Source organism: Vicugna pacos, chromosome 17 (genome assembly GCF_048564905.1).
Source record: "Vicugna pacos chromosome 17, VicPac4, whole genome shotgun sequence".
In the NCBI taxonomy this organism is placed as follows: Eukaryota; Metazoa; Chordata; class Mammalia; order Artiodactyla; family Camelidae; genus Vicugna; species Vicugna pacos.
The window spans coordinates 23,064,189-23,079,961 of NC_133003.1; the positions used below are offsets into that span (position 1 = coordinate 23,064,189).

General features: G+C 39.7%; 1 protein-coding gene across 7 annotated transcripts in view; it reads right to left on the reverse strand.

The window, feature by feature from the left end:
• The window catches only part of DCAF1 (DDB1 and CUL4 associated factor 1), a 73,265-nt gene that overhangs the window by 5,182 nt on the left and 52,310 nt on the right, over positions 1-15,773 (reverse strand). For all 7 annotated transcript variants that reach the window (XM_072941361.1, XM_072941358.1, XM_072941363.1 and 4 more), the window contains 3 exons: positions 15,644-15,717; positions 15,012-15,113; positions 71-323 (listed from right to left, as the gene is read on the reverse strand). In XM_072941361.1, coding sequence (XP_072797462.1) covers positions 71-323; positions 15,012-15,113; positions 15,644-15,717 — 429 coding nt within the window. The remainder of the gene's footprint in view (positions 1-70; positions 324-15,011; positions 15,114-15,643; positions 15,718-15,773) is intronic.

Below are 15,773 nucleotides of genomic sequence, written 5' to 3' on the forward strand. Positions count from 1 at the left end.
TGGGCTGGCATAGGGAAGGGACCTTTCCCTGGGTACCAAGGCTCAGCCTCACGATCAGCCCTAGACTTACTGTCCCCCAGGATCAGTTCCACTTCCTCGTCTGCATCAGAGTCTTCATCCTCCCCGTCCTCTCCCTCCTCTAGCAGGTTTGCTAGTTCCTCGTCAGAGGGAGAAAAGTCATTGTCCCCATCCTCCCCTGCATTCTCGTTGTTGTCATCCTCCTCCAACTCCGCCTCCAGCAACTGGTCAGTGTCAAGCTCATCTAGATCATCAGTGTCGTCGTCATCTTCATCATCATCTTCTTCCTCCTGTTCTTCCTCTTCCTGGTAAGAGAGCATGAGGCCCATTAGGACAAACACAGGCCCAGCCCATGTAGGCCACATGGGGAGTCTCTCCCTCCTTCCCAAAGGGGAGGAAACTGTCAGCAGAGTGGTGATCTAGCTTAGCACCGACTTCATGGGCCAGCTAGTCGTGTCAATAAAGGGTAAGACAGGCATATACATGACCCCAAGACACTCAGAGCATTCCTCAGACAAGGATTACCGGTCACTCCACAAAGGCATTACCGGTCACGCGGCCCTCATCCAAGGAAACAGACAACTCATTTCACAGAAGTCTCTGCCATCAATATTCTGTGTTCCTAACTAATGAATAATGAACCTAAAAGGGCTCCTTCTCTCCTGCATCAACCAAACCAAATGAAATCAGTTGAGGCACTGGAACAAAAGCTTCCACCTGGGATCTAAAAACAAATGCTTTAAGACAACAGAGGAAGCGGAGTGGTAGAGTGCACGCTTCACATGCACGAGGCCATGGGTTCAATCCCCAATACCTCCGTTAACTGAAAAGAGAAAAGAAAGAACACAGCTGCTGAGTCATCAAATTCTTGTCCTTGCATGGATGTCAGTAAGCCCCTAACAGTGCTATCACAAGCGTCCAGTGATCTGTACGTCCAACAGAATAGACTTTTACAATATAGAACACTAACGTAAGACACACAAAGTATGCCAGAGAAACTGTCCATCCTTCCATTCTTAATAGATCTTCCCAAAGGCAGGAAAACTTACTAGAAAACTAATGAAATACTTGGCTCTGGGTACCCTAGGCTTTGCAAATGATATTTTGGCATCCGCCAGATTTCAATTTTGCACTAAAATCCAAACTGTTTCCCTGCAAGCAAGAGAGGACACAAAGACACCTCTGCTTTGATAAGGATGACAAGTGTTCCCAAGTAAATGTGACCAATCCTTCTGCTCAAACATCAACTATCAGCACTGCCAGGAGCAAAATTATTCTAATTTCTGCAATAATAAAATATAAAATGCGTTTAACACATGAGCCTAATGAAAGCCAATACAGAACAAGCCCTACATAAGCAGAAGAAATATTTTTAAAACATTTTTTAAAGTGCTGCTGCATGCCAGTCACTTAAAAACCAAACAGCCCATGCTTATCCAGCCACTGGTGCTCACTAGCTGTGAAGCAAACGAGGCTCACAGTCAGCAGAGCAGCTCTGCTTTATGAACTTTTGGTAATTTGGAACCACCATTTAGAGACTTTTTGATACACTGTTTGATCCACTGATTTAGACTTTTCAACAATTTCTGGCAGCTATGTAGAAAAACTGACCCCGTTAAATACCCACTAATCCTAATGCCTGTGCAAATATGTGTATGGTCTATACCAGAGTGGGTGTGTGCTGTGTGTACACGCACACCCGTGATGACCTGAGAGCAATGTTCCACAGCCTTGCCACACGTCACCTCCATGGGGACGGCTGCTAAGCACTCGCCCACTGGAAAGGAACTAAGACTGCTTGGAGGCAGTAAAAATGAGCTGAGGCACAGACAAGCTTCTGGCCCCTACAAGCACATCAGCTCATACAAATAACTGGGAACGGAGAGAGGGATCAAAATTTAAGGAAGTAATTCAAAGCGTTTACCAGATTACAACTTTTGCCTCTTTTTTCCAGGCACATTTTCATGGCCTTGACCAAAATTAGTTCTAATCCATGAATAAAGGTACCACAGTTAAAACAAGCACATGAAGGAAGAGATTCCCCAGGGCCCTGTGTTTCCTGAGCCTCTGTGGAAGAGAGTAATTACATTTAAAACTGAAGACAGTGTTAACTGTTTTCCTTTTGAAGTTAATTTAACATTCATCACTGTTGTCAGAGTCCAGGCCAGGAGAAAATGCTCGGGCTTTGGGATCCAACAAGCCTGGGTTACAATCTTGGCTCTGCTAAGTACGTGTTGTGTGAACTTGGGCAATTTACATAAATTTTCAGTGTCTAAGGATAGCGTAACTTTGAAAAGCCCACAGCTGAGTGGTATGTAAAAGGTTAAGCTGTTCAAATAAGCAAATTTAAGGAAGATCAATCTTCATTTCTGAAAATATCAAAAGCTTAGCTGACCCAGGAGAACTGAGGAAAAGCTCCCAAATCAAGAGCAATCCTTGAAAATAGGTCAACCAAGGTCTAAGCTTTGAACTACAGACACCATTCCAAATTCTTCCAAGAATCTACAAACCCAACCTTTACTCCATCTTGTAGAAATAGTCTATATTTATTCATCCCAGAAGGCCATGAGGACATATGTGATCATCACAGGAGAAGGGAAATGAATACGAAGGGGGAGATCTACCTGAATTTCAAATAAAACACATCACTTCATCATTTATACTCTGTATTTAATGACCAATGGTTTAACATGTATTTTGTTACACATGAATATGGCCATAAACTCACTTTCCTAATTTTAAATCTGAAACCTGGATCATAAAACAGAGGCTCACAAGATATGTCCAAAATGCTTTGGTAGAATCTAATCCTGTGGCTGAACCCCAAAATAGTCTAGGAAGCAATTTTAAGAGCATTTTTTGCAGGTTTAAGTACTGGTTGGTAACATGAGCCTCTCTTCTTCCTATCTAGACAATAAAACTTCCAGTGATGAGTGGTCAAAAAAGTGATCCAAAAAACTTAAAAGGATTATTTAATGAAAAAAGCAAATTTTGCTAGAATCCTGACTCAACTCCATTAACACTTAGATGAGGTTTTGGACCTAGAAATATCATTTTTTTAATTCTCTAAGACTGCTATTTTAGGGCTTAGAAACAGAGGAGTTTAGGGCCAGGCTGTTTTAAACTACTAATAAATTTTCCTAAACAAAGAATTCCAAAACTCTTCCCTTCTCGGTTCCACCTTAAGTCTATTTCATGGTTACCGAAAGGCCAAACCCATGCAGATAAACCAACCCATTCCCCTCCTGTATAGAGACCAGGTCAAGTGACAGGAGCTCACTCAGTTGCCCTCTGCTCCCCTCTCCACATCTAAACCTGACTTGAACCCTAGTCTGAGGAAGAAGCAAGACTTCCACTCCCACTCTGGACCTCAGTCTGTCCCAGGACCTTATAACACAGCTGCATCTCTCTTATCCTCACTCCCTCACACTTGTCTCCACTGGCTTCTCACCTTCTCTGAAGATTTAGCTTCTCCAAACCTAACAACGTCTCAATTTACACAGGTTTCAAACTCATTCCATCTATGGACTTTTGAAAAAGGTGACCTGAATGCTATGCCTGGCCTCCACGTACTCGGCTGCCACTTGCTCTCTCATCTACTCACTCAGTCCTCTCTTCCTTTAACTCTCAACAGTCCAGCTCCTGCCCACACCCCTCCACAGTGCAGCAGTTAACGGTGTGTGCTCTGGAGCCAGACTCTCTGCAGAATCCAAACTCTACAGACACTACAATTGACTGTGAGGCAACAGACTTAGTAGCCTCATAAGGTTGTTATTAGGATTTACGGGGGAAAAATGTATGCATGTATGTATATAATCTCTTTGGAAAGTGCCTGACTCATAAGAAGTGACCAGTTAGTCTGTTGTTCTGTTATAATAACTAAAACCTTCCTAAAGGAATACGAAGGCCTGAATGGCCAACCACGGAGCTTCTCTACAGTGACTGACTGACCAATCCTGGCCTCCACACCAGGATGCTGATCTTTACCTGGTCCCTTCGAGATTTCCTAGGCACAGAGGTTCCTACAACTTAAAATTTATTTCTGCCTTCACATCTCCTCCAGTTCATAAATCCTTAAGTCTCATTAGAAAGCTCTCCTCATCCGTACTTTACCACAGAAATTTAAAATCCCTTAATGCTAAAACTGAATGAAAAGCACCCCTAAACCTAGCACCTTTCCACACTTTGCCCAGTTACCAGGTGAAAATCTCAAGCACCTTTCGCTTCTCCCACTTCTGTGGCTTCACATCCAGTTAACTACTACCTCCCAAAGACCTGGGGCGCCGTACTCCCTCGCACTGCACTCACCACCTGCCTCCGCTCCCCTCCTGTCCATCCGCAGTCTCTCCAGCCCTCACGGTCTTATCCCTCCCCACATCAAAAACCTCAGGAGCTCCAAAACGCTGCCCATGTTACAGAATGACAACAGAAGCAAAGACTATTTACTAAACATCTATTTAATGCTAACCTCTCTAAAATCTCAACTGCTTGTTAAAGGAGATGATTTAATTAAATGAGTGGCTCCTACTCAGAATCACCTGAGAAAGCTTTCTAAAATACACATGCCTCAATCTCACCCAGGGTCCAGGCCGATGGAACCAATCTTTACAAATGAAGCTCCCAGAAGCCACCCTGTGCCCAGCAAGTCTGCCCGTGCTATTTTCCAACAGCATTTGCTTACTTCATGTCTCATGTCACATTTTGTAATTCTCACAATGTCTAACTTTTTCATTATTATAATATTTGTCAGCAGTGATCTTTGATGACTCATTGTAAGCTCACATGATGGTTAGCACTTTTTCAGCAATATTTTTAAATTAAGGTATATACATTTTTTTAGACATAATGCACACCTAGACCACAACACAGTGTAAACATGACTTTTATATGCACTGGGAAACCAAACAAAATTCTTATGACTCACTTTACTGCAATATCCACTTTCATGCAGTGGTCTGGAACTGAACCCACATTATCTCCAAGGTATTCCTGTGTTAAGTACTATGATTGACCTTCCCTCCTATATCAAAATGCCTTGCTCTCTAGGAGTTAATTTGATTTTTTAAATTAGTGCAGCATTTGTTTCTAGACCATTCGACATTCTTCTTGAATACATGTCTATTTTTCAAGAGAAATAGCTTTTAGCGTATACTGCCTTCAAAAATATAACCAATCTTTTGGAAAGCCAAACCTCTGGTCACACTTTAAGAACGGTTAATCTAAAAACCAGGATAGCTTTTTTAAAAATGCAATTAAAACCAAAGCCTACTGTCTTGACATTTCACCACGTCATATCTGCGAAATTTAAACTCCTGCTTCTCCTTTTGATACCTGTTCCTGGTGTTAACTATCCTTAAAAGCTACAGATTCACCCCAGGGTCATAAATGCTTGTGTTTTTCTCTCCTTGCCGGCAGAATATAACTCACATATATTTTAAATGTTTTAAGGGGTGGAAAGCCTTTGAGGAATCACTGACCAAGCTTTACAGCAGGTGTGTCATCAGTAAAGGCACTCAGCATCTGCTTCTAGGCAACGGAGAACACACAGGAAGCACAGCATAGTGCGTCCCGGATTCCAAAATGGAGTGGCGAAAAGGAAGCATTCTTCCCTTGTGTTTTTTATTTTTTTAAAGAAATTTAAGATTAATATAATTAGTTGAAATGTACTGGCTATTCAAAATCTAGGAATACTGACCAATTACTAATCTTTGGTTTTTATAATTTTCCTAAAAGCCAACATCTAGTTGATTGAATTTATTTTTTTAAAAAACAATACAGATACAAAATCCCAATGGACGTTCGGAGCTTTGATAAGTGACTGACTTATCTCTGCTTTCATCAAATGCCTCAAGGCTAGTAGACTAGCAGCCTCAGGTATGGCTGTCAAATACACTGTACTACGTTTTCATTCAACAATACTGTGGTACAGTTCATCCTTTCTTCTTAATCTCTAAACTTATTTAAGCATAAGGCCAAAAGACAACCATTTTTATTGTACATACATTATATCTCAATAAAGCTTTTTCAATAAATAAATATCAACCATTTATATAGGCACTTTATACTAAACCATTTTATCAGATAGCAGCTGACAATTCAGGCTTCTGACTTTATTTTGCTAAAGTGAAAAGGCAAATTCAAAGGTGTCAGTCACAGGTGCCTACATCCCTGAGCCATGTAAGTCATACCTAGAACATCTGAGAAGACCTGAGAGCAGGTACCTGGACTAGGACAAAACTTTGAATAGCAAATGACTCATGAAAATGAAGTCTCCAGTTTTAAAATCAGGTGAAGCAAACAAAGGGAAGAGAGTTTAAAAAAAAAAAAAATTAAGGTGAAACAGGGAAGAGGGAGTGAGGAGAAATCTGATGGAGACAGAAAATGTAGCAAAACACTACTGCAGCAAAATACTAGGACACGTGAATCAACAGAATTAAGGTTAAAAATTCTTAAATTGCTTAAACAGATACAGTATTATTCCATTTAAACATCCCTAAATAAAAATCAAAACCTCAAGCTTAAGGGTAAAAACAGTTCTCTAATGGATGTCCTTCAAACATGACATGCACTAGCTGATGCGTAAGGTTAGTGGTATCAGTATGTAATGCAACGTGCCTTGCTCCTAAGAAATCCAGAAGCAATGCTAAATCACACACATTGCCACCTACAGACATCTAGTCCTCTCCCAGCTGGAAAACTTTCAGGCTCTTCCAGACACTGAGCCCTGGCCACTAGTCAGGGCCCTCTTTCAGTCTGCCCCTCTTCACCTTGGCTGTCTATGCCATGACAGCCTCTATTTTTCCTTCCTGCACCATAGTCAGAAATCCTAAAAACCGGCCGACACCTCTGTCTAATATCTTTCTCCCTTAATCTCTCAAAATGAAAGTTTAACAGAATCACAGAAGAAGACTGAATCAGCCGCTTCTCTGACCCAAGCCTCCCTGGAGAGGATGGAATGAGAAGAGAGGAACACTGACTTGTTCCTTTATAGTGGTCTCTTGCTTCCACAGCCAGCTACCCAAGATTCACTTCTCATCCATCACTCTACATTTGCCAGAAGAATGAGACCAGCCCAAAGAATAATCCCCCAGCATCCAAATATCTAGCTTCTCTTTTCTTGACCTCCTCCTCAAAGACAGACACTGGGTATTACATGGACCCAGGTGATAGTTCCCAGAGAAGACTACTTCCCACTGCTTTGTGAACTGCAAGGATGTGGGAGAGTAGGGATAAAGATAAATAAACCCAGTTTTTGCTTCAGATTTATAGTTCAACATGTAACATCCAAGAAGCCTGAGACAAAACTAGTACCTTGTAGTGATCTATAGTGATAGGTGTAGTGATGCATGAACCAAGGAGAACAGATAGTCTGCAGCCACCTATACCACTGTAATATACCAACAAACAGCTTAGCAACATCACCATCTACATCTACTCAAGGATAAACTACATCTTGATTTATGACAGCTAAAGTGGAAAAGAGAATGCATAAAGTGAAGGTGGTGTCTAAGGAAGCAAAAGGCTACAAGAATAAAAGAACAGACACTACCAAGAAACTGACCCAAAGCAATCACACGACATTTGGAGGATCTAAAACCACTTGCAAGCTCTGGTACCAAGAAAGACCAGCAACACGTTCAAGTAAAACACTACAGCACTCAAGAAAACATGAAGATCCACATCACAAATAAATCAAAGATCTCAAGTATTCATCTGAAGACCTCTCCCGTTCACACATATCTCATAACTTGTGAAGTTTAAACGCTGCAGGCTCCTTTCACCCGTGAAACCAAGACTGAGACCCCTACAGCCACACAGCTGGAATGCATTAAAGGAAATCCTTTCTATAAGAGGGATTTCCTGGCTGCATTCGGTGACGTGGTTTAAACTCTGGATCCTAACTGTCCTCTATAATAAACATGGTTTTTAAAAAACAATGGTACTTGTTCTGGGTTCTAGGCAGGTAAGAAGCTGGAGTCATCACTCCAACCTAACAAGTAAAAAGCTGGACGAACTAAAACATCATTAACCGTAGATTTGACAAAGAGGTGGGGTGACAGGGTAACCACTGCCTCCCAAATCGGAGAGACCAACATGCAAATGCAGACAACTACAACTTGCTAGAGCATAAACCCAGAACAAACCTCCACAGGAACCAGTGCCAACATAGGAAAACCTAAACTGTAACTGACGAATGGCTGGAGACAATTCTGAGGAAAGTCTGAGAAACTTCCAGGGGACCCAGTCATCAGGGCCCCACACTTTTGTGACTTTTACTACCAGGAACTTGACCTAGTTCTTGTGGTGAATATTGGAGAAAAATCCCCTGTGCCTCTGGCAGGGGGAAGGAAAAGGTAACATGTATTTTGAAATATATCAGAGCATTCTGTTCCTAACAAGGCCTACACTCAGGAGAAACTATTTAACCAGAGTCTAATCTGCTGAGATTTTATCAGAGCCTAACTGACCTGAGGGAAGGGAAATACCCATCTCCAGCCCACCCTGTCCTACCGAAAAAGGATGGAAGAAACTGATAAGCATGTGTGAAGTTCACAGGACAGAGGTACAGACTCACTAAAAGACTGAGACCCACTTAGAGGACTATAAAATGCTTCCACTTCCCCAACACCTCACCACATTACTAGGCCTACAACAGTTCCTTTTATCCAGCACATCATGTCCAGCTGTCAAGAAAAATTACAAGACATACTAAAAGGGGAAAAAACACAGTTTGAAGAGTCAAAGCAAGCATCAGAACCGGACTCAGATATGGGAGGGATTATCAGACTGGAAATTTAAAACACCTATGATGAAGATGCTAAGGGCTCCCTCATAGATAAAGCAGACAGCATACAAGAGACAGGCAATGGAAGCAGAGAGCTGGAAATTCTAGAAAGAACCAAAAAGAAATGTTACCAATCAAAAATACCATAATAGAAATGAAGAGTGCTTTTGACGGGCTTTATTAGTAGACTGGACACTGCTAGGGAAAGAATCTGAGCGTGAGGATATCTCAATATATACCACCACAACCAAAAAGCAAAGAGAACGAAGACTGAAAACACAGAACAACATCCAATATCAACTGTGCTATAACTACAAAAGGTGTAACATACGTGTAATGGGGATTCTAGGAGAAGGAAAAAAAGGAACAGAAAAAAGTATTTGAAATAATAATGACTGAAAATATCCCCCAAATTAATGTCAAACACCAAATCACAGATCCAGGAAGCTCTGAGGACACTGAGCAAGATAAATGTCCCCCAAATTCATACCTAGTCACATAATTTTCAAACTACAGAAAATCAAAGATAAGGAAAAAATCCTAAAGAAGCCAGAGTGGGGAAAACACCTTACCTATAACAGAACAAAGAAAAAAATTACATCCCACGTCTCCTCAGAAACTATGAAAGCAAGAAGAGAGTGGAGAGGAATATTTTAAATGTTGAGAGACAAAAACTGCTAACCTATAATTCTGTGCCCTATAAAAGTATCCTTCAACAAGGATACTTGAAGGAGAACAACAAGTTTATACTGTAGAGCACAGGGAACTATATTCAGCATCTTGTAGTAACTTATGGTGAAAAAGAATATAAAAATGAGTATATGTATGTTCATATATGACCGAAGCATCATAATATACACCAGAAATTGACACAACATTGTAAACTGACTATACTTCAGTAAAAATATACCCCAAAAAAAGTGAAGAAATACTTTTTCAGTCACACAAAAACAGAGAATGTGTTGCCAGTAAACCTGCTTTGCAAGAAATGTTCAATAACTAATAGCCTTCCAAAACAGAAAGCACCAGGCCCTCATCGGTTCATGCTGAATTCTATTTTTTTTTTTTAACGAGAAAATCAAACAGAAGTTTAATAACATGTATACATGGGAGAGACTTGGGAAAACTGAGTTAACTCCAAATTCTACCAAACACTTCAAAAAGAAATTATATCATTTCTTTAAAATTTCTCTTCTAGAAGACAGAAGCAGACTGAGTAATTCCTAACTCAGTCTGCGAAGCCAGCATTACCCTAATACCAAAGCCAAAAACATGGCAAGAAACAAAACTACAGATCAGTATTTCTTATGAACTCAGATGTAAAAATCCTGAACAAAACTTTAGCAAATTAAATCCCACAATATATAAAAATAATAATACACCACAACCAAGTAGAAAGGTATTTTGTGGATATCAACAAACTGATTCAAAAGTTTATATGCAAAGGCAAACGCCCCAGAATAGCCAACACAATATTGAAGGAGAACAAAGGTGGAGGACTGACACTACTCAACTTTAAAATTCACTGTAAAGCTACAGAATCAAAACAGTGTGGTATTGGAGAAAGAACAAACAGATCAATGGAACAGAACAGAGAACCAGAAATAGACCCAAATATAGCCAACTGAATCTTTTACAAAGGAGCACAGGTAGTATGATGAGAAAAAGTCTTTTAACAATAGATGTTTAAACAAATGGACATCTACATGCAAAAAAATGAATCTAGACACAGATCTTACACCCTTCACAAAAATTAACTCAAAATGGATCACAGGCCTCAATGTAAAATGCAAAGCTATAAAACTCCTAGAAGATACAGTATAGGGGAAAATCTAGATGACCTCGGGTTTGGTGATAACTTTTTAGATGCAACCCCAAAAGCATAATGTGTGACATAAATGACTGAGAAGCTGGACTTCATTAAAATAAAAACTTCTACTCTGTGAAAGACACTGTCAAGAGAATGCGAAGACAAACCACAGACTAGGAGAAAATATTTGCAAATGACATATCCAAAGATATCAGTTAGGCAAAATATTCAAAGAGCCCTTCAAACTTAGTAAAAACACAAGCAATCCAATTTTAAAATGGGCCAAAGAAGATAAACAGATGACAAATAAGCATATGGAAAGATACTCCACATCATATGTCATCAGGAAAATGTAAAATAAAATGAAAGAGTCTTCCACTGGAAAGAAGCTTCCTGAAGTAGGGGAGAAGTTCAAAAAAGATTGTGGGAGAAAGACTCCTTCCTTTTGGTCTGGTAGCAGCCAGCCATGAGGAGGAGTCTCAAAAGGCTCAGTTATATAGTTTTCAGAAAACATTTGTAGCAGACTCACAACTGCAAGACTTAAATTTCTTTCTATTCAAAAAAGTTTGGGAGGAGGGTATAGCTCAGCGGTAGAGCGCATGCTTAACATGCACAATGTCCTGGGTTCAATCCCCAGTACCTCCATTAAAATAAATATAAATAAATAACCTAATAACCTCCCCCCACCCCAAAATTTTAAAAGTCTTAAACCACATATTCTGACTATGTATAGCGGTTGTTCAACCGAAGGAATAAGTGTCTACTAATTTTTTAATTAAGCAAATAGTGAGAAACCACTACATACCTATTAAAATGGCCAAAATCCAAAACACTGACAGCACCTAATGCAGGAAAGATCATGGAGCAACAGAAACTCTTATTCACTGATGGCAGAAATGCAAAATCGTACAGCCACTTTGGTACAGTTTGGCAGTTTCTTACAAAATTAAACATAACTCTTACTGTATGATCCAATAATCACACTCCTTGGTATTTACACAGAGGATCTGAAAACTGATGTCCACGCAAAAACCTGCACATGGATGTTTACAGGAGTTTTATTCTTTTTTTTAAATAGGTAATCTGAGTTTTATTTTTCTGAGATACAACTGACATATAACATTGTGTAAGTTTAAGGTGCACAATGTGTGGGTTTTTTGTCTTTTTTTGAGGTATAGTTGATACAGGAGCTTTTATTCTTTTTTTTTTTAATTGAATTATAGTTGATTTACAATGTTGTCTTTCTGGTGTATAGCAAAGTGATTCACTTTGAATATATATATTCTTTTTCAAATTCTTTTCCATTATAGGTCATTACAGCATACTGAATATAGTTCCCTACGTGATACAGTAGGGCCTCATTGTTTTATCTGTTTTACATATAATAGTTTGTATCTGCTAATCCCAAACAGCTAATTTACCCCTCCCTCACGCTATCTCCCCTTTGGAAATCATAAGTTTATTTTTCATGTCTGTGAGTCTGTTTATGTTCTGTAAATAAGTTCATTTGCGTTATACAGTATCTGTCTTTCTCTTCCTGACTTACTTCACTTAATATGATAATCTCTAGGTCTATCCATGTTGCTGCAAATGGCATTACTTCACTCTTTTTATGGCTGAGTAGTATTCCATTGTGTGGAATATATATATTCCATATATATATACACACACACACACACACCACATCTTCATCCATTCATCTGTCAATGAACACTTAGGTTGCTTCCATGTCTTGACTATTGTAAATAGTGCTGCTATGAACACAGGGGTGCATGTATATTTCCAAATTAGAGTTTTCTCTGGATATATGCCCAGGAATGAAATTGCTGGATCATACGGCAACTCTATTTTTAGTTTTTTAAGGAACCGCCATACTATTTTCCATAGTGGCTGTACCAATTCACATTCCCACCAAAGTATAGGAGGGTTCCCTTTCTTGCACACCCTCCAGGAGCTTTATACTTATTTGCCAAAACTTTATTCAAATTATGCCAAAACATAATTGCCAAAACTATTCAAAATTGCAAGATGTTCAGTATGTGAATGAATAAACTGTGGTACATCCAAACAATGAACTATTTATTCAGCATTAAAATGAAATGAACTATCAAGTCATGAAAAGATAAAGAACAAATCTAAATGCATATTACTAAATGAAAGAAGCCAATCTGAAAAGGCTTATACTGTGTGATTCCAACTATGTGACACTCTGGAAAAAGCAAAGCTATGGAACAGTAAAAATATCAGTGGTTGTCAGGGGCTGGGGCAGGGAAGAATGAACCAGTGGAGCACAGAGGATGAGAGCAGTGAAACTACTATGTATGGTACTACAACAGAGGTACCATACTTCTGTCCAAACGTGAAGAATGTACACTATCAAGAGTGAACCCTAATGTAAACTATGGACTCTGGGTGATAATGATGTGTCAATGTAGGTTCATCAGTTGTAACAAATGTACTACTGTGGTGTGGGATGCTGATAATGGGGGAGGCTATGCCTCTGGGGTCAGGGCATTTATGGGAAATCTCTGTACCTTCTGCTCAATTTTGCTGTGAACCTAAAACTGCTCTAAAAAAAAATAATCTATTCCAGAAAAAGCAAAAAGTATTGTACTGAGGATGTCATTTTCAGTAAAGTGCTTTATAAAATAATATTCCCATGGTATCCAACAAGGATCATGACTATCTTCATCTGTGGGCAAAGGGAGAGGAAAGGTAGGGCTGACAAACTGCCCTTCCCTAAGAGGGCTTCCCTCAGAGGAAGCACTGGTGCACAGTCCCTCTGGGTTAAGAAGCAAGTCCTAAAGAAGGCTGTGCTCCAATCCCACAGTGACTACTAACTCCAAACACATACAAGCCCCCTTTCCCCATTCTGCTCAGAAACCCATTTCTTGGGATTATGAATTATCTCTGAGCTATAGTAAAATTCATGCTTAGCCAGCTAGAACATTCCACCAGAGACAGAGATCAAGAGAGCTCACACAATGGATTGTAAAGTGAGTCTGTTTTAGCTTGATGATCCCAAGTGACAGAGAACTCAAGGATTCAATTTAGAGAACAAAGCACAGGTTCTTAACCTATGAAGCCCAACAGTGGAACACATACCTAAATCTCAAACTGGCGCAACAAAACGCCCTTGCTTAGTTAGTACTAAGCCCTATCAGAAAGTGGCCCATAGTATTACACTTGCATCAGGAAAAAAAAAAAAAAACCACTTTAAAATTACCACTTTCAAAATGTTTGCTCTCACAAATTATTCTCAATCTTAAGTACAAGCTGCTTGGGAAGGATGCTATTCCATTAGCCCTAAGCACTAGCATGATTCACCAAAGAGTAGCTGAGGGATGAGAATCAGACAGTGATGGCAGAGCAAACAGAAGAAAGTGCGCCTCCTCTTGTCTTATGGTGGCCCCTGCTCTCACCCAGAACGCCTCTGTGCCCTTAAGAACGCCTCTGTGCCCTTAAAGAGGAGACAAAGCACCAAGACTAAGCAATACCATAGCAAAGGAAAGAAACAGAACTGAATCCAAGATCTGGAAAAAGGACACATTATCTGCTTTATTATCTGCAACAAGAAAGTAAAAAACCCAGTCATTCATTTTCAATTTTACATTACTCAGCAATTAATATTTCTCAGATTTGTCTGAAGAATCAGGCTAAGGGTATATGCTTGGAAAGAGAATGTAATGTGAGCCTAGTAGGCAGTAAAGATCTGCTGAAACTCGTAAGTTTGAGAAACACTTCATAACTGACATCAACTGACACACCACACAGGTCAGCACCTAGCATAACATGATCGTAAATTAAACTTCCCTATGAGAAAGGAAAAGCTAAGACTGGGACATTGATACCATCTACTCACCTTTTATAAATGTTTAATTTCTCAAAAGCATCAATATCTTCCCTGTATCTATAAACTCATTCTATTGTTCTAAAAATAGATTATGCCATAAAAGCGAGAAAATGCAAACCAGAACTTTAAAAGGTTAAGCCATTTCTATGACCTATCCCAGCAGAGTGACTTCTCTGTTTTGTATTGACATTGGGAAAATGGCAGTCCGCTTATCCAGAAGCCAGACAGGGCACTGATACTGAGGGCGAGTTAAAGGAAATCTCTAAAACAAAATCAGAGATTGCTGAACTGCAAATCAATCTATAAATGGAACTCAAGGACCATCAGGTACTGGTTAAAAGTTTTGTAATAACAAGATCTGCTTCCTTCTGAGTTTTAGTCATCAAGGGCCTTCAAAATATGCCAAATGGTAGCAAACACCCCTACAGCAAAAACTTAAACAAACAAACAAACAAACAAATAAAAAAAACCTGATAGCAAAAAGCAGAAGAGCATAATCTCTATAAAGCATTATTTAGAAGGAAGAAATTTCAAAGACCACTGACCTGGTCCTCCTCTTCATCTTCATCCTCTGCCAGACGCTGCCTGCCCACTTCATACAGCCTGCATACTGTGTCCATGTTCAGAGAATCTATGCTGCCTTGGTTCTGAAATAGAACACCCAGTCCACAAGGGGCAGTTAGTTTTCAGAAGGCCCACATCCATGCCTCAACTATGCCTGGCACTCACATACCATGACCCTGTAACTATCAAAGCTTCTGATAACCAAAATTCTTGAACTGACTCTAAAAATGTTACACCTAGGATACAAAGAGGAAAAGAAAAACAGAATGAGAAGGCTTGGGCAGAGAAGGATAAAAGAGACCACCATCCCTGGAGCAAACCTGTTGCAAAGATGCTCTGGCGAGAGATCCAGACTCCTCTAAAATAAAGGAATGACAGTGTGAGTCCAGGATAATAGGAGATGGAACTCTCTATGCTGGAAAATACTGGGATTTTCCTACTACTTCTCTTATACAATATATCTGTCCATGAAATGAGTGGGTTATCAATAATCTACCATCAGGAATGCATCAACTTGAGAACACATCTTCTATCAGACAATACCTGGATTACAAATTGGAAATGATCTTAAACATCACAATAGAACAGCAGGGTTTCTGCTAACTCCCTTTACCTCAATGACAGCAAGATAACAGTCTTTGGTGTCTGTGCATAGGTCAAAGATGTTCCGTTTCACATCAATGGTCGCTGGAAAACAGAATGTGACAAGACTCGGGATTGGACTACTGCTGTGATCTTAAAAC